Source organism: Chroicocephalus ridibundus, chromosome 8 (assembly GCF_963924245.1).
Source record: "Chroicocephalus ridibundus chromosome 8, bChrRid1.1, whole genome shotgun sequence".
In the NCBI taxonomy this organism is placed as follows: domain Eukaryota; kingdom Metazoa; phylum Chordata; class Aves; order Charadriiformes; family Laridae; genus Chroicocephalus; species Chroicocephalus ridibundus.
In genome coordinates, this window is record NC_086291.1 from 14,000,841 (window position 1) to 14,027,328 (window position 26,488).

The 26,488-nt window shown below is 41.4% G+C and overlaps 1 protein-coding gene across 1 annotated transcript; it reads left to right on the forward strand.

Annotated features, from left to right (window-relative positions):
- The first annotated feature begins 478 nt into the window (after positions 1–478).
- GIPC2 (GIPC PDZ domain containing family member 2) lies at positions 479–26,223 on the forward strand. Its single transcript, XM_063344923.1, has 6 exons — positions 479–876; positions 8,933–9,118; positions 12,769–12,949; positions 16,226–16,335; positions 16,655–16,736; positions 24,964–26,223. The coding sequence occupies exons 1-6, from the start codon at positions 628–630 to the stop codon at positions 25,116–25,118; spliced, it is 963 nt and encodes a 320-aa protein (XP_063200993.1). The 5' UTR covers positions 479–627; the 3' UTR covers positions 25,119–26,223.
- The last annotated feature ends 265 nt before the right edge of the window (positions 26,224–26,488 follow it).

Genomic DNA, 26,488 nt, shown 5'->3' on the forward strand with positions numbered 1-26,488 from the left:
TGCTGGACCAGGTTGCTCAAAGCCCCATCCAGCCTGGCCTTGATGATCAGGGTTTGTGTACAATTTAGGGAAACACTTTAAAGGTACATAAACACACTTTACAGTATACACTTTATATAATCGATAATTAGAAGAAAGTGGAAGAGATGTCTTTGTATTGGCCAGAAAATGGACCACACCAGCCTTTGGTACAGTTCAAAGTGCCCTTGGCTTCCATTTAGGGAAAAAACACCGCAAACCAGTATCGTGGCCAGGGAGGATCATTTATGTACGCGAAGAGCTTCTCTCCCAAGTCCCTCTGCTTGACTAACGGCCAGTTGTAGCTCTGTGGTGGGCGGGGGGGTCCCCGGTGCGCGCCCCCGCTGTGGCCGCGGGCAGAGCCGCCGTGTCCCCGGGCGTCCGGGGCACAGAGCGCGGCCGGGCGCACCCCGCGGGCTCTCACCGGCGCCGGGACAGCGGCCCGGAGCTCGCCGGGGTTGGGGCCGGGGCCGGGGCCGGGGCCGTGGGCGGGGCGGCGGCCGGTCCCGGGCCTCACCTGGCGGCAGCATGGCCGGGCTGGGGCGGCGCCGGGGGCAGAGTCCAGCGCGGTGAGCCGCGGGCGGCGGGAGCCCGTTACAGGCGCGGAAGATGCCGCTGGGTCTGAGGAGCAAGAAGAAGGACAGGTCCAGGGAGACCTCCAAGCTGGTGGAGAGCGAGGCGGCGGCCCCGGCCCCCCCCTCGGCGGCGGCGGCCCTGGCCCCGTCGGCGAGCGCGTCGCGGCTGCAGTTCCACACGCAGCTGGCGCACGGCAGCCCCACGGGCCGCGTCGGCGGCTTCGGCAGCGCCCGGGAGCTTTACGCCAAGATCGCCGAGGCTTTCGGCATCGACCCCGCCGAGGTAGGGCCCCCCCCGTGCCCGGGGGCGGCGGGGGCACGGAGGGCTGGGGCGGTTCTGCGCCGCAAGGGCCTTGTGCGAGCTGTGGCGGGCGTGGGTATCCTCTGCTTCTGGGGGGAAAAATTCCTTCTGCGCGTTCCAAACGGGCATTGCCGTACGGGGAAGGATATGAGCATAACTGCATTTAACTTTTACGCGGAAAAACAATGGTCCTTTTAACCAAAATATCTCTAGCGTCTTGGTTAACTTGCCGCCAGCCTGCTGCTCGACACAACTCTTCAGCACGGGGTCAAACCATCTGTATTACAGCTTTCAAACTATTTATATTACAGTTGTCAAACCATTATTACAGTTTTTAAACCGTTTGTGTTACAGTTGTCAAACCGTTTGTATTACAGTTGAGTGGAATAATTATTTCCAGTGCAGGAATTATTGACTGTAGTGATTTGTTCCACATTCAAAAAAAAAAAAACCAAACCCAAAAAAAACCCACCCAAAAAACCCCATGAAGGTAAATACCCAGAATGAAGGCAACAGGGGTTATAACTGCTTTAAATCTGACTACGTTTTAAAATTCCAACTGAATGTGATGTTTGGAAAGTTTTCTGCTTTGACAGGTAATTACTTTTAAAAGGCCCACTGTTTAAGTGAGGCTATTTAAATCTGTAACAGGAATTTTTTTTTTTTAACTGCTGCCTTTTTGATCTTTTTTTTTTTTTTCTGAGCCAAGTTTTAAACATTGTTTGGATAATGATTCATTTGTGTTTGTAAACGCATTGTTTTCTCTTAGTTAAAAGGTGGTGGCCATATCGAGTTCTTCCTCCGTGGTTCTGTGAACCTTAACCTCTGAGTGGCGAATTGGAACAAGCGCTAACGCTTCGTTATTGCCTGCCGGTGGCTCTACGCCTTTGCTTGTTTTCTTACTTGTAGCTGGCTCTTTTGAAGTAGTAAAGACTACTACTGCAGGCTTTGTCCTGAGAGTCTGCTGGGGCCTGACCTAGCAGCATTTCAAACAGTAAATTGTAAAAGAACAGTGACTGTAGCTGTGAATACAGTTTAACCAGGCACTGTTGCGTTAAGTAATTAAGAAGCACCAGTACCATTGCCAGCCAATGCGCCTATTTCCCAGACCTTCCCGGCTGCTGTCTGACCTCCTGCTTCTCTGTTTTCTTTCCACACTGAGCTGCTGTTCCCCTTTTGTTCTATTCCATCTCCAGTTTTACTCTCAAGTTCTCGTAATTGCCAGATTATCTTCTATTTAATTTTCTTCCTTTCGCTGCTGAACTTCTGTTACTGATCTTTTGGCTCCACCGACATGACAAAGAACAGCATTCACCAAGAAATTCGATTTGGTATGAATGGTATGCTCCCATTTCTGTGGCTGGATCTGGCATCTGATGCCCCCAAAGGTGTTAGAGGAAGCACCACATGTTTCATGGGTATCTATTGCCAGCTTCTGCTAAACTAGAGAAGTTTCTTCTTTTCTCTTTTTCTCTCTCCTGTCCTATTCCTATGTGGATTTTTTTTTTTTGTCTGGTTTGTTTTTGTGTTTGTTTGTTTGCTTTTGTGTTTGTTTTTGTTTGTTTGTTTTTAAATGTGGTTTACTGATAAAAACGGATGGAGAATTGTTGCTGAATTATAGGCGTTGAACTTAAAATCATTTACTCAAGAAATTCAGTTGGCTTTAAGAAACGTAGTTGTATGAAATGAAAACAATGATCAAAAGTATTTCCTGGTGTAAAGGTGGCACAGCAGAGCGAGGAACCTGGGCCAACAATGTCTGGCAACAAAATTTTGGATGGACAAGAAAAAGTAGGATAGATCAGCGAACAGCAAGGAGTGCCATGAACCGTGAATTTCTTAGCAACTGCTGAGCTCGCTGGAAGGAAAGACTAGACATTTTAAATGGTATTATCTATTAATTAAGGCTGGTGTGAAGAACAATGCCAGAAGCTACACCTCATCAAACTGTAAGACACTGAGGTACTCAAATGCCGTTTGCAGGTGTTACCTGTCTAGGAGAGTTTCGGTGACCTAGCTGTGCCGAAGCCTGTGGGCAGTGTGATACCGGAATGCCTTCGGAAACAGGTACTATCACAGAGATCTCTGCCCTGTAGTGACCGAGGTGGAAAATAGTGTGGGGGGGTGAGGGGAAGAGCTCAGTGCAGGAAGCATTTGGATAACTGTGGCAGAAGCGCATACATTTAATACGGTATGTGTAGTGTAGGCAAGTATGGCAGTGTAGGCAAGCGTATGGATTCTTGGATAAGTTCCTACTTAAGTGTTTTGGTACAGTTCGGGATGAGCTATGCGTGCAATCTGTCGCTTCTCCTTTTGACTCTGCGTGGTTACAGCCCCTCCTTTCCTCTTTGTGTCACATCTCGCAGGACCAGCTGAGTTTAGCTTCTGTGGTTGGTCTGTGATTGACTGCCAACAGTGACACAGCAAAGCTTGTAGAAAACAGTATTTGTTGGACAGATGCTGACAAAAACTTCTGTGCGGACCCGGATGATGAGCTGGGCAGGGTGGGTGCAGAACACGACCGGGTGTAGCTTCAAAGGGGACACTCCTTCACTCCTGTGATGTTTGCTGGGCATCTATGGAGTGAGCCATAACAGCAGCTTTCTGAGGCTTTTCCTGTACTCATCGTTTCTTGTCTAGGTATTTTATTCCTCATCCATCTTCCTAGGTGAACATATATCTTAGTTATCCCTTTTGAAACTGACATTCAGCCTGCATTTCTGCATACCTCTTTTTTTACCGTGACCAGCGTTTCTTCTTTTCCTGGTCCAACGTGAATGTCCTTTCCTCAGGGAGGAGGAATGAAGATGGCTTCTAGCAATGGATTGCCTGTAACATTAATATGAGTGCTGGTACAGGTAGATTGCATTGTTCTTGACTTTTAGCTTGATTTCTTCAACAGTGTTTCAACAAAGAAGCGCAGAGCCAAAAAAAAGTATAAATAGGTGCAATTCTTAACTAACAACAAAACCCATCCCCAGTTACATGTACGTTTCTACGTGCGTAAATAATATAAATATCTCCCCCATTTTTTCTATGGAGGATGAAGTAGGAAAAGCATTTTGAAAAAGTGTTTGCTTATGCAAATGGCTTGGCCATTTAGGATCACTACTGCACTGTGGCTATCAGGAAATGTGACAGGGAGTGTTATATTCCCTGTAAGGATGAAAGTGCAGCCGGTATGATAAATAAATGAGCACTGACCAAAGGACAATGTAGGTCTGTTAGAGCATTTGGTGGTGGTGTGCTCCTGTGAGAGCACATGGTAGGGCTTTAAAGTATTCAAAGCTAATCGGGCACTGGGAATGTGGATATTAAAGTGCAAATGCAGCAGAGCTATTTCTTGACCAGAGGAGAAGGGAATGGTAAACCACAGATGCTATAGGGACTTTTGGCTTGTGTACTCATAATTTGCAATTTTGATTATTTTGTTTGCTTTGGAAGGTGACGTATGGTGGGGCTGGTGAGGTAAGTCGAATGCTCAGCGGGTGTGTCCGTCGGGAGCCCGTGGAGGCTGGGGTTTCAGTCACGGTGGAAGGAATTTTGCTTCAGAAGGGGAATATAGGAAAAGGGAGACCTTCCCGGTAGCACCAAGGGCAGAAATGCAGCTCCCTCTTCCTCTTCCAGTAACAAGAGTTCAGCTGCCGAGCTTGTGTCTGGGCTGTTGTTCCACGAGCCTTGCCTCATTAACTTATACAGTTAAGTATACTGTGAGGCTGTGCCGCATTAAACTTTCATAGAAGTGTTTGATTTAAACGTGTTCAATTTAAACTTTTATGAAAGAATGCTGAAAAATAAGCCGCTGCTGAAACTTAGGCTTCTGAATAAAAGTGACCTCATAACAAGTGTATTTTAGGAGGTTAGAGTAAAGGGTCAGCGTATGAAATCCTCATCACCAAAATGTTCAGAGTTTTAGCGTATGTGCTTATCTGTCGAAACAAAGTGTTCGCAAACTCGCCTACAGATTGAGGACTTTAAATGAACAAACTTAACACTCCCTACAAACCACCTCCTCCCAACCCTATGGCAACAAATAGTTTGCTTGCTGTTCCCCTAGGCAGAGCCTAAATTTCACACCCGTATTACGCGTGATGCTTGCTGTGTTAATGATCTGTTTGTCAGATACTTTTAAGCTGTATGGAAGAACTTACGCTGTAATTCTTGTGTGCTCTGGGTTTAAAAAAAAAAAAAAGAACAATCAAAACACTGAATGCTTATTTTGTAGTACTTTGAATGTGTTTGGGGAGGCAAAGTTGCGTACCTGGTGGAGTACCACAAGCACGCTACACCTTGGGGGACTTGGTTACTCTTCCTGTTGCTGCAGCTCGTCGAGGTTCACACGTTTTCCTCAGGGAGGGTAAAGTGAGTGAGGTACCTAGAAACTGCGTTGGTGATGTCTTGATGTAATGACGCCTACGTATGTAGGGAAATATGTCAGTGGGTGTTACATCTTGCTCAGAAGTAGAATTCCCATTTCCTCACCTCTTAAATAGAGAAAGTGTTTCAGTTCTCTTTGTAAAGTTATCTGAGATCTACTGATTTTTAAAAGCACTTTTAATACCTTCTGAGTATGTCATCTATCAGTCAACTTATTTTTCAGTTCTTCTCGAGGTGTAGGCTTAATATGGAAGATGAGAATGTAATTAATATACGGGGTATGCAGTATGGTACTGCATATATACTTTATATAACACATAGCGTAACCCTCTTTTTCTTAGGTAATACTGTTTCTTTATATAACACGCACTGCAACCCTGTTTTTATCGGCTAATAAAAAGTCTCTTCCTCTTGAAAATACTGTTGCAGGGAGTAATCTGTTAGTAATCCTATCTGACAAATCTATTTTATAAGGTTGTGCATAAACCTCCTGTCCCTTCCAGCCGAATGGAATTTCCTTGTTCTGTGTGCTGCAGGAGATAAGTCTCTCAGTGAAGGAGGTATCCTAGATACTTCGTGACTGATGTAACAGTTATGATTTACAGTATCTTGCTAAAGTTGGCATGAAATGTCACAGCACTGGTATGCTGAGTTAAAGATCAAATGAATGTGAAGGTTGAGGGTAAGATGAGAGAGAAAAGACTTAACAATGAAAATTGCACGTTGAATTTTTTTCTTGCTTCATTTCTGGGTGAGAAAATTACTATCAAAAATATACCAAACTTAGAGTGAATGGAAGGTGTACTGTAGTAGCTGTTATTAATTATTTAAGTATATAAGCTGCTATTGTGTACCTATATTAAACTTACATAAAATCTATGAAAAAATACAATTTTTGAATTGGCAAGTCTCAGTAATGTACAAAAAAAGCTGTGCTGTAACTGATAGATGGTGTAACTGTGTATTATCCTGGGCAGATACATCTTTAGTACATTACTCTTTGCACATATCTGTTCTGAGAAAAAAACAGTTGTTCGCTAAAGAGGATAAAGAATGATTTAAGTTTTATTTTTGACTGGCTGATGCTCTCTCAGCCTTGTGGTTAGCACAGAACTGACTCACAGAAGATTCTGCGGACTTATAGGCTGTAGTAGGAATGCCATCCAGATGAAGGTCTAAAAAGAGAAACTCTGGATCGAGTTTCTAAATATCACATTTCTGCTCTGTTGCCAATTTTATCTATCCAAAGGTGTGACGGTAGTTACTAGATGATTGTCTGTTCGACAAGGTCAGATGAAGGATGCTAACGTCTAAAACGTAAAGACATATAGTGCTTGTTGCTCATTGTAAGAACAAGAACCGAGTTGCAGTTGTGAATATGTAGCTTGAGAGAGAACTGAAAATGTACATGTGAACTTTGTATAGTCTGTTTGAATTGAACCTTCTTGGTTAAGAAAAATGCTGATGATTAGAGATGATTATTATTTAGAAAATAAAATTTAATTTTCTACTTAAAACCATCTGAATTTCTCTAGGTGAGGTTCCTGCTTGAGTATTGGTTAACTGAAAATCTTTGCATTGCCTGAGAGAATAAAACTAAAGTCTGCTAAGGGTGTGCTCTTATGGCTGTCATTGTTTAAGTAAAGCATTAGATTGCAGTGGGTGTTTGATGGATTATATGAGATAAGCAATTAGCCTTTGAAGTAGGGCTGTGTTGGTTTTTTAAAATAACAACAACTAAACAAGACCACCCTCATCAAGAAACATCATCTCACTACTAAACTTTCATTTTTTACTAACAAAGCCCCCATAGTTATAAAATGTAAGCTCTAGAAAGCTTCAGAAACTTAAATACTCTCTGTGAAATACATTGGGAAAAAGTATTCACCCCTCATTTGACCCGGGATAGATTCGAATAGATTTGTGACTTTTGTTTCAATTTTTCTGCTGTCATCCAGTGATGCCAGAAGGAAAGAAAAGGCATTTGAAGTGTTCTGCTGCAGAAACCCCCGAAACTTTCACAAGCATAGTGTGGGAAGGCGGAAGGAGACCCTGTGTTTCCAGTGAAGCACAGGGGTTTCGTCAGGTTGGGGACACAGGTCTGTGCCTGGGTTTTGGGACATCTGGCCTGGCCCGCTGCTCCCCAGGGACTGCCACTGGAGCAGGAGCGAAGATGAAGGGCACCGAGCGACATCCTGCTGCTGGCTTTCCTCAAACGCTAAGCTGGCTTCCCACCGTGTACTTCTTTTCATGTGTCGGCAGTGCTTTTTCTGCTTCTGAATTTGGAGCTGCTGCGGGCAGTGGGCTGCAAAGGGGTCCAAGGTGTGCTCTGAAGGGAAACACTATCCATCAGATATAGGCAAGGGGTAAAAAAGTACCTACTTTTATCTCTTGCCCTGTCAGAGCCACGTGTGTCCCGCTGGCAGCAGAGCCTTTGCCTGATGGTTTGCAGCTGTGGCTCTGACACCTGTGCTGGAGGGCTAAATGCGGTGGCAAGTCTCCTCCTCTTCCCCTGCTTCCAGTTGCATGTGACAGATGGTCTTTAGGGCTGCTCTTTGCCGCAGCGAAGTGGATTTGAGGGATTCTCCAAGTTTCTCTTGGAGCGCAGAATTTCTCTGTTTTGGCTGCTGCCCAGGAGAAGAGGTGGGCAGGGTGTCCCTCCCTCGGCGCCAGCGGCAGCTCGGAAAGGAGTGGGGCAGGTGTAGTTACTCTGGCTGTGAAGGAGGAGCATTTTCTGGGTTGGTTTTTTTTTTTTTTGGCTAGGCTGTTTGGTACAGCCTGTACTCAAAAAGCAGAGAGCCCAAAGCCTGCCCAAACTGGCCAAATTGCTCCATGCCGCACTGTGGGGGCAAAAGCATCATCTGTGCCCCGAGCGGTCCAGCTGGGTTAGTCTCATCCCACCTGTGCCCAGGGCAACGAGCCTCCCTGTTAAAGGACCGCTAGTATCAGCATAGGGAGAAAAAGGAGTGCCTGACACCCAGCGCTGAAGGGAAATCCCTCAGAAAGGCTGATCTATGAAGAAAACATTTGCTGGAACAGAGATGACCCCCACTTAATGCTGGAGGAAGGGTAGGAAGCTAAGCAAGCTTGTTGGAGAGAACTTGTTGCTCTGAGCTAATGGTGGAACATATGGAGCAATGTTAAAACGTTTTATGCTCTCTCCTGATGTTTTTGTTTTGATGAGCTCCCCTTTTTTTCCGTGAAACTGCTTTCGAGCACTTACATTTTGAAGCAGTCCCTCGCGATGTTTGAATCCCGTGGAATTTGAGGTGGGTGAACGATGAAGCAGAAGATGGTGGTGACTCTTTGCTTTGCTCACTCTAACCTCTGGCACAAGCTGCTCAGCTCTAGCTCGAGGTGCCTGTGTCGGAGCGGGTGTTCTGGGACGGGCCGTGAGGGGCTGCTCGCACAGATACGTCTCTCCTTTGCGCCCTGACAGCTCTTATCTGCAGAGCTTGAGCTATTGATGCTTCCCGTCATGCGCACGGATGGAGACTGTCACCTCTCCTGGGGCAGCTGGAGAAGGAGAATAATCATCATTTCAGCTCCGGATCTGTCAGAGAGCCCAGAACTATGCTCTCCTTTTATCTTCCTATCAAGCTCGCTAAACCTAATACGCCGTTAAACTTAAAGGTAATGTGTTTGATTTCCTCCCACGCAGATCATGTTTTGCACTTTGAACACTCACAAAGTCGATATGGACAAGCTCTTGGGTGCGCAAATTGGCCTTGAAGATTTCATATTTGCCCACATAAAAGGACAACGAAAAGAAGTGGAAATTCTTAAAACTGATGATGTGCTTGGGCTTACCATTACAGACAATGGAGCTGGCTGCCCGTTTATAAAGGTAAATGCTTTATTCTGTAGAAGCTTCTGTTACTATAAGAGCTTCATTGTTGTTTTAATGATCCTTTAGAACTATAAAATCTTTTATTATCATCTATATGAGAAGTTAAAAATAAAGTTGCCTTTCTTTAGGTACCTCATTCAAAATTAGTTCAGCTATTTCTGTACTGCCTGTCATTCAAAATTAGTTCATTTGTTCATCGCTTCTGTAACGGGTATCAGCTTTACAATGTGACCATTGTATTTTCCGACCTACCCTGAGGTGGTAGGTGTTAGATACTGCTTGTGTCTGCCTCCTCTTTTTTTTTTTTTTTTTTTTTTTTTTTTTTTTTTAAAGTGATTTTATGATGTCATTCATTAGGTGCTTATAGAACATCTGTCACTCGTGTGATAATGAGATCAAGTTCTTTCAGTCTTTATGACTGTTCTCAGGGCAGGAGCCTTTGTGTTACAAGAATAGGGGCAAGTACGGTGCTTTTTCAGCTTGCCCGTATTGTTGCCTTAGATAGGTAGGGTGAATTAAAAGGTGTTAACGATACAGATTAACATAATTTACCACAATTAACTTGAGTAGCAACTACGGGCAGTAACATCTACAATATATTAATCGTAATTTCATTCCTCCTCCTCTTCTGTGTGACCTCCAGATAGTATGTTTTGAGACAAGTAGAGGCTGAGGAAATGCTGCTGCCTTCTTGCCAGATTAGGTATTAGGAACCTTAATCACATTTTCTGCCTTTTTTAGATGCTTTGCCCTGATCTCCTCCAATTATCCGTTAATAGTGAGGCATTGGCAATTATCTTTGATTACTGCCGTTTCAATCGCTGTTCTCATTGCTATCGTAAACGGAGCTTCTTGTATGGAGAGGTTGTATTCTCCAGTCGTTCCTTAGCTACCACGGATATAAAACAAGACGGGGTTTAGAAACAGGTTTGCTTGTCTTTGCCATGGAAAAATGTGATCGAGGGCACGCTTGAGAAAGTCGAGATGCAGAGGGGGTTTCAGGAAGCAGTTTGGCAAAATCATAGCCTCATTTTTATCGACACAGAACTCTTGGATTTCTAGTGGTAGCATCCGTGCAGCCCGCAGCGCTCGGTCACGCTGCTGCTCGTGGGGTGTTTTAAAAGAAGGCATTGAAAGAGCAGTGCTTCGGCGATTAGAGCTCACGTGTGCAGCGCTGTACGGAGCGTCACTCCCCGTGCTCGGCGGGTAACACGGGGAGAGAGAACAGCCATCACGCAGGCTGCCGCATAATCCCAGCAGACTGGAAAACCCTCCCCGCATGAGCAAGACAGGCTGTAGTTTCCAGTAAATTGTATAAAACTTGCCTGAACAAATACATCATTGTCCTTGTGCTGGGCTAATAAGCAGTATAATGAAAATGGCGCAGTCTTTGTGGGAATGCATCAGTTTAAAGGGGGTTCTAGGAGCTTGCTTTGTTGCTGTTGCATGCTTAGCTAATGGATTTTTTTAAAACAGCATAGAAAATACAAAAGAAAAAGCTGCATCTTTTTTATACTTGGTGGTCTAGGTAAATGACTAAGCAAAGACTGTCTCTGCTTTGAAGTTTGATAGAATTATTTTTGTTTATAGGTTTATAAACATATAATAATGGAAAAAATATTACTATGTTCCATTTTTAATTAAGAATTAATATTAAATTTACCTATCTGTGGGTTGTTGAAAGCCGTTATGGGCTGTAGTGATTTCATTGCATTTTGAGTAACAGGGCCATTTCTAAGTTTGATATATAACCCGGCCAGTTTTTAAACCTGACACTCTGAACTGCAGGTTCTTTTCCTATGAAATCGAATGTTGTTTTGCCTTACTAAGAACAAAACTTGGTGTCATTCTACTTTCACAAATGTGGCCAGATGGGAAGATGTACTATGGAATGACATCAGCCATTCAAAGAACAACAGTAGAACTTGAAGCATGATTGACTGGTGTGTAAGGAGACATTATAAAATGGGGTGGTGCGATGCATTTTAGGCATTGCATAGGAGATATAGATCCCAGCTTCTAAATGGACTGTAGAGCACTTGAAATGCAGGCAGATGAATTGCATCTTAATTACCGTGACAGTGTAGCTTGACTGTCTCTTGTCAGTTAACATGGAGTGATGACAAAAACTAAGTCATGTTAAAAAAAAATCTTAGATATGATGCAAATAGCATAGGCAGTGAATATTACTGTAACAGTTTTGGTGTTAGGATCCAAGTGAAGAAGAAAAACTACGTGAGAAATGAATTTAACACTTAGACGAAACATTAATTGAAGTTTGGCGGGCACGCTTTTTAGACGAAACATTAATTGAAGTTTGGCGGGCACGCTTTTGAATCCTGACGTCTGGTAACAGAGATGCATTTGGGACCCACTTTCTGGTGTGCGTTTGATACCCGCCCCCCCCCCCCCCCCCCCCCCCCTTCACCATGAGGTTTCTTTTTGGTTTTAATCTAGGTTAAAAAAAAAAAAAAGTGCTTGAAAGAGTTAAATTCAGCCTGAAGCTAAAAATTATTGCAGTGTGTTACAGGACGCGGAGCACTGTCACACTTCCCACGGACTCTCTCAGATGGAGGCACGTACGTGGGCTCAGGCGTGCGCACACACACCACAGGCAGGTTTCGGAGATAGTTACGCAGCTCGGCTAGGTGTTATAGTAGTAGGTGGTAATATGTTTATCTCCCTTCTCTCAGCGTTCTCACTCAAAATTAGCCTGAAAAGCATCAGTCTTTACTGAAAAGTATGCTATTAATGAAGATACTGGAATGAAATTCATATCTTTACAAAATACAAGATATTCTACTATGTCATAGCTTTTCTATTAAATAGCCGTAGGATAATGGCTTACATGATTTAGGCACATCATAAACAAATATGACAGCATACAACCACAATAACAGAATAACTGAAATTTTAAGTGTCCTTGAATTCACTTGATAAATCATAGAGATATTTAAAAATTGGTTTTTTCTCGCTTTTAAAATTCCTCTTCACAAAACCTATCAATACTAACATGTTACGTTTTATGACCTTTAGACCATTTGTATTCCATGAGATGACATTTAGAATAATTTATTATTCTTTATTGTTATTTCAGAGGAAATACTTTAATATGCATCTGTATAGCTTGGTAAGGAAAATGGTAGAGGTTTTATCGCCATAGATGGGTCTTATTAAGACTAGCCCTTTATTGTATGTCATTTTTTAGTATATCACACACATATCCCTGGACCGTATTTGTGAAGAGAAAAGTTCTGTTCCTATGCTTGTCAAGCTATTAAATCAAAATAAAAATGCAAAATGCAATTAAACATTCACATTACTGACATGTTTGGGTTCAGTTTTAAAGCACAATAATTTAGCTTAATTGGAAGCCTTAATTTCTTAAGTATGATTTCATTCTCTTTTTTTTTTCTGTTGATTTTATATTCAATGCTTATTAAGATACTTTGAAAAATAATGCTTTCTAAAATAGGTTTTATGAAAATCTTATAGACCAAATGCACTGCTGGTATGATAAACTCAATGCCATTGATGTTGTTAACTGGCATTCTTGAAACTTTGTGGTGTCAGCTCTTTATCTTTTAAGGAAATACTTCTAATTCTGTTCTTTGGTGTTTTTTTTTTTTTTTTTTTTTTAACAATAGCGAATCAAAGAAGGTAGCCTTATGGACCAAACAAAAATCATCTGCGTGGGTGATCACATAGAGACTATAAATGGAAAAAATGTTTCAGATTGTCGGCATTACGAAGTTGCCAAAATGCTAAAAGATCTGGAGAAAGGTCGGATGTTTAAGCTGGAGTTGATAGAGCCTATGAAAGCATTTGGTGAGTGACCCAACTGTCCACATTGTTCACTGGATGTCGAAATCCCAACGTTGCATTGCATTGTGAGTTTGTTTTCAGATTGCAGGCAGGTGCCCACCCTAGGTAGCATAACTGATACAAAAAAGTGTATTTTTTTTCTTTTTCTTTCTTTCAAGTGGGAAATTTATGAACGGATTTTATTCCATCTTGCTTTCTCCAGCAGTCATCCTGGGATGGGCTGCCTCAGCCTGAGTCTCAGTTGCTCGATTCCTCTGCCACCACACGATGATGCGAAATAAGTACAGGAATTCTCTCACAGACACAGTGCTAACACACTGATCCTCTTCTCTTTTCCTTTATTGGTACATAACCCCAGTTAGACACCCCTGTGTGTCAGATTTTTGTACTTCTGAACCGTTTCCTGGGGACTGCAGTCTCAAAGGCAGAAGGATGCTGCAGAAAACACTGTCTGGGATTCCCTAGAGCATCTCCTTTGCTGCATGCCTGCCTGCTCTCCACAACTTTTTTTTGTGGATCTCTAATCATGCAGGAGATATACTCAGAATTGGAAGAAAGCAGTAGGGCAAAGCTCTGTCTCTACCTACCACCTGCCGGCTCTGAGAAAGTGATACTTACATGGGAGGAATGCGTATCTACTGCTAATCCTTACATACGTTAGTTTTATCAATGTAGTAAACTCAAAAAAAAAGTAGAGACTGAGTTTTAATTTTTATTATTTCAATTTTTTATGTCGCCCCCCAAACCGTGTAGCGTTTTTCTGTAATAAAAAACTTCAAAATACTGCTAAATTATGAGCATATATGAGTCCTTGTGCATGCCTGCACTAACAACAAATTAAAAATCACTGTCTTCACCACAGCAGCAAGTTTGAAATGTTTATTTTTCAAATCTTTTTTTCAATCTGTTAGTAGTTTACAACTGCTGTCATACACCAGTCTTGACACTTGGTGTCAGAATAGTAGCAGAAATTGAAAATGAGAGAAATTTGAAGGTTTCTTTTTGCTTTCGGTGTTTCTGTGATGAACGAGGGTTATGAGCTAATCTGAAATGTGTTTGGATATAAATTGATACTCCTGTTAAGTAAATGTGTACGTTACGCATTACGCTAAAGTAGTATTACATATGTATAGTATTGCAATTAGTAATATAGGAATACCTTTTTAATATGGATCTATAATTTGTATTCAATGCTAAACATGTTACACAGTCTATTTGTGAAGACCAGGGTAAATCAGCATTTGATTGATGACTTCAGCCATTATTTAATAGCAATTGCTTTAGTCAGGTGATTAAGATAAGATGCCTTTTAGTCTGCCTATGATGTAGATGCTAATTCTGTGGCAATACCTTTTGTCTGGCACCGAATTAAGAGGCAATCGGAGCTTTTTGGACAGATTTTTGGAAGATGCATGTTATTTTTTTAACCCTACAGAAATTAATTTAAAAGTTTCAGTGCCCAATAGGTTAGAATATCCCGCCTCTAGCCTTGGGTGCAGTTAGACTTTAGGCACAAATATATTCAAGGTAGTGTTTAAGCTGCAGCACGCTGAGAATAGCCCCAGAGGAGATGACAAACAAGATCCAGATCCTGCTGGACAAGGAGGTGCTGAATTCCTGTTAGTTTCAACACAAGTTTGTGAGGGTATAGAAATAAGAGACAAGTCTGTGTGTGAAATTACGTTTATTTTTCCTCCTCTCAGCAGAACGTGAAATAAATATAATTTACTGCTTGAATATCTTTCTACCACGTGCACACAGACTGCCTCGGCTACCCTAGGCGAGGCTTGTAGCGCAGAATTAAAGGCTTGTCTGAATAAGATTGGTCCTTACCAGTCACAAGCTAGCCCTCTACAAACTGGTGGAAAATTAATAGAAACTGAGCAAAGGCAGCATAACACAAACTTTAAATTTAAATTATGTGACTATGGCCATCATAGAAATTATTTTTCAGAGAGTTTTGGTCTAAAGTATTGCAAGCGAAGGTTACGTCAAATTGTTTTGAGGTGCCAATGGTGACAAAACTAGAAAAAGATGTATGTTGTATCAGGAATGGCTTTTTGAAACAAGTCTAGCAGAGATGATGACAATCTTAAGGATGTTTTAAACTGTCCTTGAAGCAATAAAAGGATTAAGGAAAAGTGTTGATCCTAAATATATATGTAATAGACTGTGCCATATCTATTTTTTAAAATAAAAACAATTAAAATTTACTTTTTAAGATTTTTTTCAGCACAGTGATCTGGATTTTTGACTACTTATGCAAGAATGATGAGTGGGAATCTACCTGGGCAAAATGAATATAGCATGTTAAAGCCTTGCCTTCAAGGACAGCTTATTAGAAAGGCCTACTGCTAAGAGCAGGAATAATCTGGTAGAGAAAACAGCACAGTTAAAAACAGTTCTGCAAAATTGTCTTCTCTCTTCTAGCACTTTCCAGATTGACTGTGTAACTCACACGTCAGTCAGTAAATTAATGCTTTGCCACTCTTGAATGTAAAATAATGTCCTAGAACAAGAAAGCCAAATCTTAAATGATTCTATACTCCGTTTGCTAACTGAGGTGCCCTTTCCCAAGATTAAAGAAGGAAAGCTGAATTCAGGTAAAGAAAACTGGGTAAACTTTTCTTGGCAGAGATATTTTTCAGGTGTAAGATCATGACCTCAGTGAAACCAATAGAAGAACTCCTGGAAATCTACTTACGGATGTTTCACCTGTGTGATTGCTAGTAATCAAATTGTTAGCTCCACTCAATGTGGCTCATGATGACCTGTTTAGCAGCGGAGTTTGCACCATTGCATCAGTGAAAGGTGGAGATGTTGCAATGCTAAACCTGCTCCGTAATCTGCTTGTAAAGACCAGGATAAATCAGCATTTGGTTGGTGACTTCAGCCATTATCTAATACTAAGTAATAAATACTCCCACTTTTCTGTAGAATAGGGAAATAAAATTGTACAAAGTGTATACGTGAAGTTCAGTCCAATAGGCCTGCAAAGGTATATTGGTTAATGGAAGTCCTAACTTCAGGGCAGTCAAGTGGATGCCAAAGTTTGAAGACAAGAAATCGTCAGCAAAGCTATACTGAGAATACAGTTAATTTATAATTAAATTTTTACATACGTCTAGATGCTGATTAGAATAAAAAGTGAAGGTAATGTAATAGCCAAAACTATTATCATATGTATTATATTATATATCATATTCTGACGTACCGTATACTTAATTTTGTTTGGTATTCTTTTCTTGTTGTTGTTGTTTTTTTTTCTTTTGCCTTTAGAAAAGCTGGAACCAAGGTCCAAAGGTAGAACTCTGCCGGAGGCTAAAATCTCCAGAGGGAGAGAAACACTTCGGCTGAGAACAAAAGGCCCTGCTACTGTGGAGGAAATGGTATGGTTATCTTGAGACCCTTCAATAGTTTAATCATCTAGCACCTGATCTGTTCTTTCCCAAGGTTGATAAGGTAAAGTAGGAAGGAAAAATCTGGATGTTACAAAGCTTGTGGGACTTAAGACGACTGCCTTCTGCAGGGAGAAATGCTTATTTAAAGTTGAAGGCTTGCAGGGATAGGATGGGGCTGAGGAATCTGGGAACAGAGAGCCTATATTTAGATGTCATGCATTACATGGGTGAATTTAAGGTAGATTAGACCTTATCTGCATGGATATAATTATACTTTTGCTCTTTTTCTCCCTTTATTTCAACACAGCCAACTGAAGTTGAAGAAAAAGCAATTAAAAAAGTGGATGAGCTTCTTGAAACATACATGGGGATAAGAGATATTGAATTAGGTGAGTTTTTAACAGCTACATTACTACAAGATAAAATAACTTCTCATTTTCTGTAGTCTAAAATTTGAATACTTTAATCTCTTGATGTAAGCGAAGCAAAGTTTGTCCAGCATGCAGTCTCAAAAACTTGTCTGTATTTCTGCAAATGTGTGTCTCTGATGAAAGAATCTCTCACTACAAGCCTTATGATGTAATTAATTTTCCTGCATATTATCTATACACTATTGCATGAGTTACTTAGTTGTTTGCTGTTACCTGTCATCACTGTATTCTTTCTGGCGTATTTTTTTCTAGTGAAGCTTGTGCATACCACATTTAAGGATTGTTAAGGATAAGCATGTCTATTTATTTTTTTGCTCTTTTGCCCCTTGGTTTGGACATATCAAAGTTTGAATCCGAGATCTTCATCAACGAAAGGGCAACTATTTAGCAAGGGAACTGACAGAGTAATTGCACAAATCTATCAAATTCTCTAAAGCCTGCGTTGCGAAGAACGTGGGAAGTTTTCCAGAATATTTTCTAGCTATCATAATCATCAATTGATAGTGAAAGAAACTATTCAATCCTGGTGTCATAAGTTCCTCAGAACTGCACCAAACTTGTCCTTGCAGCTGTTGCTTGTCTCTGTTAATCTGACAACAACTAAATAGGAACTTCTGTTTGTTTGGGAAGAAGCTGGAGTCTAGCTGGGTAAGAAGCACTGCTGAAGCCAGCTGTGGCTGGGTGTAGTCCTCACGCGACCTTGTGGAACTGCTAATACTGAGACAAAGAGGAAGGTATTAACTGTTATGGTAATATCTAAAAAAAAAAATCAGCCAGGCATTAGGAAAGGATAAGTTAAATGGAAAGCGATCTTGAAAAGAAAGCTTTAATGAGAGAGAAGTGGAGGAGGCAAAGCAGAAGAGAAAACATGTCTGGCACGAAGCTAAGGGCAAAGCAGGAGGGTTGGACAGGCAGCACTTAGCATGGAGGAATGAGAACAATAGGAGATTATCTGAATAGCCAAAAGTCCTTTGTTGGCTGCTCCTACCAGCAAGCATCTGATTGGCAGCTTCTGCATGTTTTCTCACAGGAAAAACTGCAGGTCAGGTATTATTTGTCGCCCATCCTACGGTAGACGTGGCTTCCTGGCATAGAGGTGGGAGTGGAGCTGCCCAAAACTTGTGAATTCTGTTTTGTAGGTAGTATCTTAACTTTCCAATTCCTAGAAAACTAAAAATTCTCAAAAATTCTGTTTGCAGGGACTCTAATATGTGATGTCCCCGCCATGTGATATGCTCCCGGGAGCCCTGCGAGGTGCTGACCCTCTGTTTAGGTTAGGGAAGATCCCATGTCCTCTCGCTCTCCTGCAGCCTCCGCTGCTCCATCCGTCTCTGGCTCAGGCTTCAAAGCTCCCGAGCCTCGTGCCAGCCGTCCCTCTGGGAGCTGTTTTTGTCCTGCAGCTGTTGCAGTCCCAGCTTGAGCTGGCCTTCTGGAAGCTCCTGGCCTTGCAGGTTACCTCCAAGGTCCCCAGGCTCCTGGCCCTACAGGGACAAGCAGATGTAGGTTTCTGGGGTTGGTGTTCTGGTTTTGGTGTTGACAGCTCAGAGTCCCGAGAGCCTAGGCTAGAGCATGGTTTCTTGGGATGTTGAGGTATGCTATGTCTACTGGGACAGGGAAACATGTTCCTGTGGGAACTGGTGTTCCCTGTGTTCTTGGCTCTCGGTACCGTAACAGGATGGCCCTTGTACAGTAGACTGAGGAGTTCAACTTTCAGCACATATGGCTGAGCTGATTGCCAAGCGCCTGGTAGAGTTTTCCCGTGAAATCCTTGATTATTTTTTTTTTCCCAGTATGTAGTTTGGAAAGTTTCAAAGAATGCCTTAAAAGAACACTCAAAGAAGGAAGAGGTCTTTGTCCTCAACGATATTCTCTTCTTCCTAACTGGGTGGTTGTTCTGCCCTTCACCGCCTCCTCCTCTTCCTCCCCAAAAGGCAGTGAAACAAAGAGAAACTGTCAGGAACCAAAGACTACAGGGTTCATGTAGGTTTAGTTTGCACTTTTGAAGCCATTTCCTAAAGTTCAAATCTTAGAGTTGAGATCTAATGGTGATGACAAAAAAAAAAAAAGTTTTATCAATTTTAAACAATTAAACAGCTCTAGGACTCCTTAGGAAAGGAGAGCTAATCACCTGCCACAAATCTGTTCAATTAACATATGTCAGTTTTTCATATTCTGGATGTGATCAGTCACCCGTGAAAATGAAATATGAGGAAAGGATTCATTCAGAGAATGCCAATCACCACTCAGCTAGAAATTTCACTCATTACTCAAGCCAGATTAGTTGAAAATGCAAGTCATCACAATGCGACAGCAGACAAGTGATTAAAATCTCAATCATTGCTCACTCCCATGCAGTTCTGTTTGTCAGAAGCTTTGGATGTCAGTTAATATTGCTCTTTCATCTCCATTAAAATGACACTTCCATGGTGTGATTGAATTCTAAAACAGTGCCCCAGTTTTAAGCCAGAAGTTAGGAAGAAAGGAAAGAAAAAATAATGTAAAATTACAGACGGAATTAAAGATGAGATAAAGCCCTTAATTTTTGCATAGTTAAGTATCTTGACAGTTTCAAGAATGTCTGACTGAATCTACACACAAATCCCTAAGTTGGAGCAAAATGCTTGGAAATCATTTAATGGAAATGCGTACACTTTTTTTTTTTTCTGGCACAGTTTCTTGTTTTCAGAGATCTAAATGCTGCTGCCTTTTGAATGCACTTTTACCTTTTTACCTCTTTATTTTACTGAAAACTGGACTTAATCTGCAGAAGGGACACTTGGCTCTGGAAACGTGTTCCTCAGCCGTTTTATGGGCATGTTAGAAATTGGGCCAAGGCTTGACTTCAGCCTTCTTTATAACATGATTGCGCCATTGAGAGATAACTCAGGTTATTTTAAATCCTGTCAGTGCTTTCTGGTAAAGGAACATAAGCAGTTGATTAATAGGGACTCAGGAAGCGGTGCTCGTGAAAAACACTGATGGCTCGAATTGTTATGGACTATATTTGATCCCAAAGATTCTGGGTGGGGGGAAGCCTGGATCTATGCGATCCGACCCCAGAATGCTACTAATGGGGAAAAGTGATGGCAAAAAGCGCTTCCTGTCCAATTTTTTCTTTCAGCATCTTTTGGCTTCTTCATCCATTGGTATTCCGTTCTGTTTTCATATGTTTGGATGATTATTTCCTTTTTATTGTTCCCTATAATATTGTCAGAAATTGCATGTCTTTGCATATTCTCCAACTCTCTTCAGAAGAATTTTGAATCCACTTCTCCACTCTCAAGCTTATTTTTCAAACTTACTGTCCAGTCAAAATGTCTTAACAGGTTTAAACTTTTTGTTACCCAAGCTTCTTCTCTTGGCTCACTAAGCCAGCCCAGCAATATTGGATAGAGGTTTTTATCTTGAAATGCTTGGACTAAAGCGATATTCTCCCTAAATCTGTTGTTTTCTGCTCCTCCTGTCACCTGACTTCCTTGCCCAAAGGATTTTCTTGTATACGCTCTGGGGTATATTGTTTATGTTCATTTACTCTGCGAGAATAATGGGAGTTTTGTGAAAAAGGGAAGGGTAGCAAGTCTGGTTAAACAAGAAAACTTCTCCACTTCAAGAGGAATTAATACTTAATAAAAAGAAACAAGAAGAAAGGATACTTGAGTGCCAGTTCTGACAGCGTTCAACATGAAACTAAAACTAAGTGATGTTAAACACTGGAAACTGCAATGTTACGCTTCATTTTCTGTCATGTTGTAAGGATGCTTGAATGTGAATTTAAGCTCGTTTAAAGTGTCAGGCCAGAACAATAATATTTGTTGCCTTTTGATGAAGGCAAAACTTCTGATAAAAAGTTAAGATAAATACTGAAGTTTCTGCTAAGACTTCTGAAATTTTTTATTTTTTATTTTTTTTTAGAAGTTAGAGGATAGGATATAGGTAGCAAGACCCCTATGTAAGGTAGATAACAATGGCAGGTAGATCATAGATTTCATGGCTTGTGCTGCATCTGTCTATCAAAAGTGAAAATACGGATTTTGTGAAAGATCTTTGAAGTTTAGGTTTAAAAAGCCAATATACTATTCATATTCTGAGAAGCCTGCTAGTGAGCTTCTCATTTCAAGTTTAGAAGACTTCTGACTCTTTTAATCACTTTTAAGTTTGCTGAACTTTTCACATTTTATGTAAAAATTTCTCAGGTATGAGCACTGCCTGAAGTGAGATTGAGGAAAAAAAACCCACAATAAAATCTGAAAACAATTGGGGCTCTGTGGAATGTGGAAAAATAGTCTATTGGAATAAAATTCCTGTAATCACTTATTGTGCAGCTGTTACAAGAAGCAGTGGGGGAAAGGGAGGGGAGAGGAGGCAATTTGGCACGGAGCTGTCACCCTCCGAGAACCAGTAAAGTTTTCTTCAAGTTGGCGAGTATCTGCCAAATGCCTTGGCCATCGGTAGTTTTTGATTTGCCTTGGGAATTAGGCATTGCAAATGTCAATGTGTAAACATGGGTGTTCTGCACAGCTGTGTCGAGGAGGGAATGCCCTCCCCTGCCCGTGGGAAATGAGAACGCGTACGCTGGGCGATAGAGCAGACCGGTGGGCTGTAGCGCGCGTATGTAGCGAAGCGGGGTTCAGGATTTGCGCGTTCGCGTACATCGGCGGTACGAGTTGTGTGTGGCAGTGCGGCGGGGTGGCTCGGGCGGTAGTGCGGGGCGGCTGACGCTGGAGGTCAGCACCAAGCTGTCGAAAACGATCCTGCAAGCTCTCCGCAGGCGAGGATTTTGCTACATGGGGTGAATCTGGGAAGGGGAGTGTGCTTTCATTAATATAATACTTCAAACGCGCCCTGGTAGTGCTGATTACGGTTGCTCAATACAGAGGAAAACACTTTCGTTTGAAGCTGCTGCTTTCACGTTCCCGCTTGACTGGATTGAAAAGTTGTCTTGATTGTCTAAGTTTAGTGGATTTTGTTTTCAAGTTTGGTAAATCTCTAATAAACTATTTTTAAGGTGCTATTTAATAATTTGGGAATCTCAAACTTTAAAGAAAATTATGTTTGAAGTCACACTTTCTGTTAACGACAGTTTATTACTATGTAATTCTGGGATTTCAACTGGGACAGTTGGGCTGTAATATAATGCTGTGTTACCTTGTTTTATCACAACTGTCTGTGTCATATGGCTCTTTCATATATCGACTAATTTATCTTAAACCTCGCTAAATTCCTTGCTCCCACTCTTTCTGCTGGAGCACTTGTCTACATTCTCACTCTGTTGATGGCAACTTTTTTTAATATCTTGGGTGACTGTATCTAGGCATGTTTGCTCCTGTGTCACCTTGCGCAGCTCTTCTCCCTCCGCTCCTCTCCCAGTGTCTCTATAGAGTAACTTCGTATCCTGGTTCATATCCAGAAATCTGTGAAGTTTAAATTACAGCCTTCACCTCATTACCTCCAGGATTGCTCCTCTGCAGGTACCTTCTTATACCACGGTGTCAGGGGATATAGGGTGGCGTTGGTAGGACAAATATTTGTCTCCCACTTGTCAGGAATGAGAGTCCCCAATTTAATGCCTGTTTCCCGCCCAGACTCCTCTGAGTCAGCGTCCCAGGGACTTCACAGGGGACACAGAAAGAATCAACGCAACAGGGACAGGGTTTCTTCTGGCAGGGAAACAGGTCTTGAGAGTCCTTGAGAACCACTAGTGGTGCCCGGGAAGCTGGGTTACACTTGAACTGTCTCCATCACAGCAGTTTGTTTGTCAAGATTTACGTAAATTTTCCTTGAATTGCTTTGTGTAGTTTGGCACACTGCGATTCAGTTTGAAGCCTTATGTCTGTACGTAGTTAAAACCAAAACGTCAAATTTCCTCAGAATTACTGCTGCTGACATCTACAATGTGAAACATGGCACAAGTTTGCTCACAGCTTGTAGCAAGTTTGCATAACAGCAAACATTATTTGCCAAAAGTTCATAGCTGTCAATAAATTTGAGCTGAGTTTCAAGTGAACAAAATAATATGAAATACATTTAATAAAACTTCAGAGCTGGGAAAGTTTCCCTTTTTATCAGAGAGATTTTGGCATGTTGATACAACACAGTGCATGCAGTAGAGAGCAGACTGTCCCAGTGAAGGTGGTCTTCTGTGGATTCAGAACTTCCTTCCCTTTCTCAGCCGCTGTAGGACATGTTTTCTACTCGGGTATCCCTCTGAGAAAAGGCTGGAGGCTGTAAAATCCTTCAGTGTGACACTTGAATTTTATATACTTATGAAGAAATTGGTGGTTTCTTGATGTATAAGAAAAGATGGAGGACATCTTGCAGTTCAAGGCAGATGTGTAAGGTAATCACGAAACGAAGCAGACTTTGAGGGTTTCATTTATTGTACAATACCCTCATTTCCTGTGAATATGAACAGAGGCTGTGGAGCAGGAGCTCAGAAAATAAACTGCATTCAGCAGTGCTGTTTGTGCTGAGGCTGTTCTAGAGTCTTCTGCATCCCTCAAACCATGATAATCTGCTGCCAGTAGTTCTCCTGGCCTAGCTTAACCAGCAGAAACTCCTGTGCTGATGCTTTTCACCCTTCAGGGAGGTGCAGGTGCCGTGACTGAGAGAGGTTTGAGCCCTCACAGCTTTCATTTGCTCTCATATCCCTGGCTTGCCAGCGTCCAGTGTTGTTTGGGATAGACTTGTAATCTGCCTGAGAATCTGAGGAACTGTGCGGTGGCTGAAGGTGAGGGATGAGCACAGCAGCTGAGGACTGAGTCCTAAGCAGCAACCCCAGTTTAGCCATTTCCGAACTAAAGTCTAAAACTTGATAAATTCTGATACTTGGGTGTTAAATAAGAGAAAATGCCAGACAGCGTGGGTATACAAGCTATCACGGTCTACCTCTGTGCTATCAGACCTCTGTGATTTAACTTTCCTGGGTACCAAGATGTTCCTAGACTGGTGGCTCTGGTTTATGGTGCACAACGGCAAGGCTTTTCCCTTACTTTTGCACAGTTTGAACCACCTGGCTGAGACTTTCAGAAATGACTTTGATCTTTTTCATTTCCTAGTGGCATGAGCACAAACTTTCCCAGCCTTGAGGGTGCTATAAATTAAAGATTTGCTTTTCAGAGCTGGAGGTAATAATAACTGAAGCAAACTCTTGTACTGAAATTAGTTACTCTTGAGATTAGATAGTATGGAAAAAAACATAGATCCAAGCAGAAGAATAATGTAGCTCACAATAAATGCCTGAGTCTCTTTGCTACCTGGAGGTGTTTTTTTGTGGGTTAAAAAATTAAGCTAAAGTTAATTAAATAAAATTAAGGTGAAAAATTACGCAAACCTGTTTGAGGTCATGTGGTGGTTTCCTGAGAGTACGACTTCTTTCAGCCAGTTCCAAACATACCGTGTCCAGTTCTTAACAAAACAGATTTTAATTGTCTCTGTATTTTACACAACACCTTAGTTGAGCCTAGCATTTGAATTCTTGTTTCCTAAAGTAGGGAGTGTTTTCTCTAGGCCCATTTATCATTACTCCTTTCTAACTACAGGTCATGTTCAACGTTTAAACTGTAAAACACGGGTTGTTGCTAGCAATCCCACACGAGCTTGGTTGCATGTGTCTATTCTGCAGGCTGTATGTTGTTTTCCATGTTCAAACCCTACGCCTTTTGGCTTTCTCTGAAAAACTTGGCCACTTTAAACTCTGACTTACCGAGATCTTTACCTTGTTGTTTAGAGGAGCAAAACATTCCGGTTTGCCTTTTGATCTGGTTGAGATCAGCAAGCTCGTATCAACTCACTGAAGTTGGTGATGAACTGGTGTGGGTCTCGTTATTGCAGAAGAGATGTGCTTAACCTTGGTTTTAGACCTATGCATCGTGTGCCTTCAGTAATGAATACAGAATATAATTTCATAGCATTAAAACGAACGGTCGCTGAATTAAAAATTAAACTTCTGCCAAACAGAAGAATATATAATCAGCACTCCAAGGAAGCTTTCCCGTTTATCAGAGCAGAATGTAGCTAGTGGAGGGGGATTTAAGTACATAATTCCATTTGAATCCTAAATTCAGTAGGTAAGCTTTACATCTCCCTAAGCTGACCTGGTTTTGAAAATAGGCATTGAAAAACTAACTATATATGTTAGCTGTCACTTTCATGATAATTACATTTTTTTGTGTGTGTTGCTTTTTAGCTGCAACAATGGTGGAAGCTGGAAGAGACAAGAAAAACCCAGATGAATTTGCAGTGGCATTGGATGAAACTCTTGGAGACTTTGCATTTCCAGATGAGTTTGTCTTTGATGTATGGGGAGCAATAGGTGATGCTAAACAAGGACGACTGGAATGAGAACTGTGCAGATTATCAATCCCTATTTGAAAATACTAAATTATTTTCAAATACGTACATCAGAATTTTAATACTTTTATTGATATGAATCCAGGGTGCTCTGTATAAGTATTCTTATCTAAAACTTTCTTTTACAAAGGAAGGTTTCTAATAGAAATATGAAGATAAACCCAAAGTTCTGACAACTGTACATTTAAAACATTTGATTTACACACAGAAATCACTGTGAGGAGTGTGTCAAGGAAATATATTTATACAGATGTTTTATGAAAATTAGGTATTTTTTATTGTACATACGCTTTGATATCCATATTCTGAAGAGTGTTAGTCATATGCAACAAAGAGTTTGGATTATTTTATCTCTTCTTTAGAAAGGTTTATAAACTTTCTAGCTACACGCTGCAGTTCCCTGGTCTTCTGTTTTCCTGATGTATTCACGTGCACAAAGAGCTGTGGAGAACCTAAAGCCTAAGGTTTTCTTACAGTTTGGCCTGGATGTAGTCTTTTCTGTACACAGAGCTGGGAAGAAGCTAACCTGTTTCTGAAGAACCTGAGTTCAGGGAAAAAGAAAATTTCCTCCAAAATGTGAAAACTAAGATCTTTGAATGAAAAAGACTTGCTTTCATTTGAGTCGTAATAGAAACTCTCTGGGTATTGCTGAGTTGACCAAGCAGAGTAGAAGTGCTTAAACCAGGACGCTGCTGCTTTATTCAGATGCCATATTATTGCAATAGCATAGGAAGAAACAAATGTTAATTTTGATTACTGTTCATATATTTGAATAATATCTGTGATTTGGCACTGGAGACTATCGTGTACGATTAAGTACTTAATTGATCTTTGCGTATGCTAAATGATTTGCTGACATCCTATGGAGTTCCGCTTTTGTCTGGTGGGTTTTTTTTTTTCATCTTGGCAACCTAGGAGAAGGTGTTCAAACCTGGAAGATATTATTGTAAAGTCACAAACAATCACAATTTGGATGAAAATGCATGCCTAAACCCTGAAAAATACATTAATTTTAGAATTTCCAATTATATTGTATATAAACATTTATTTTAACTGATAATATTTTACTAATAAATCTCAGATTATTAAAAATGAACTGTCTCTTTTAACGTATCTGCTATGCCCGTGTTTATCATAGAATCATAGAATCATAGGGTTGGAAGGGACCTCTGGAGATCATCTAGTCCAACCCCCCTGCCACAGCAGGGTCACCTAGAGCAGGTTACACAGGAACATGTCCAGGCGGGTTTTGAATGTCTCCAGAGTTGGAGACTCCACCACCTCTCTGGGCAGCCTGTTCCAGTGCTCTGCCACCCTCAGGGTAAAGAAGTTCCTCCTCATGTTTAGGTGGAACTTCCTAT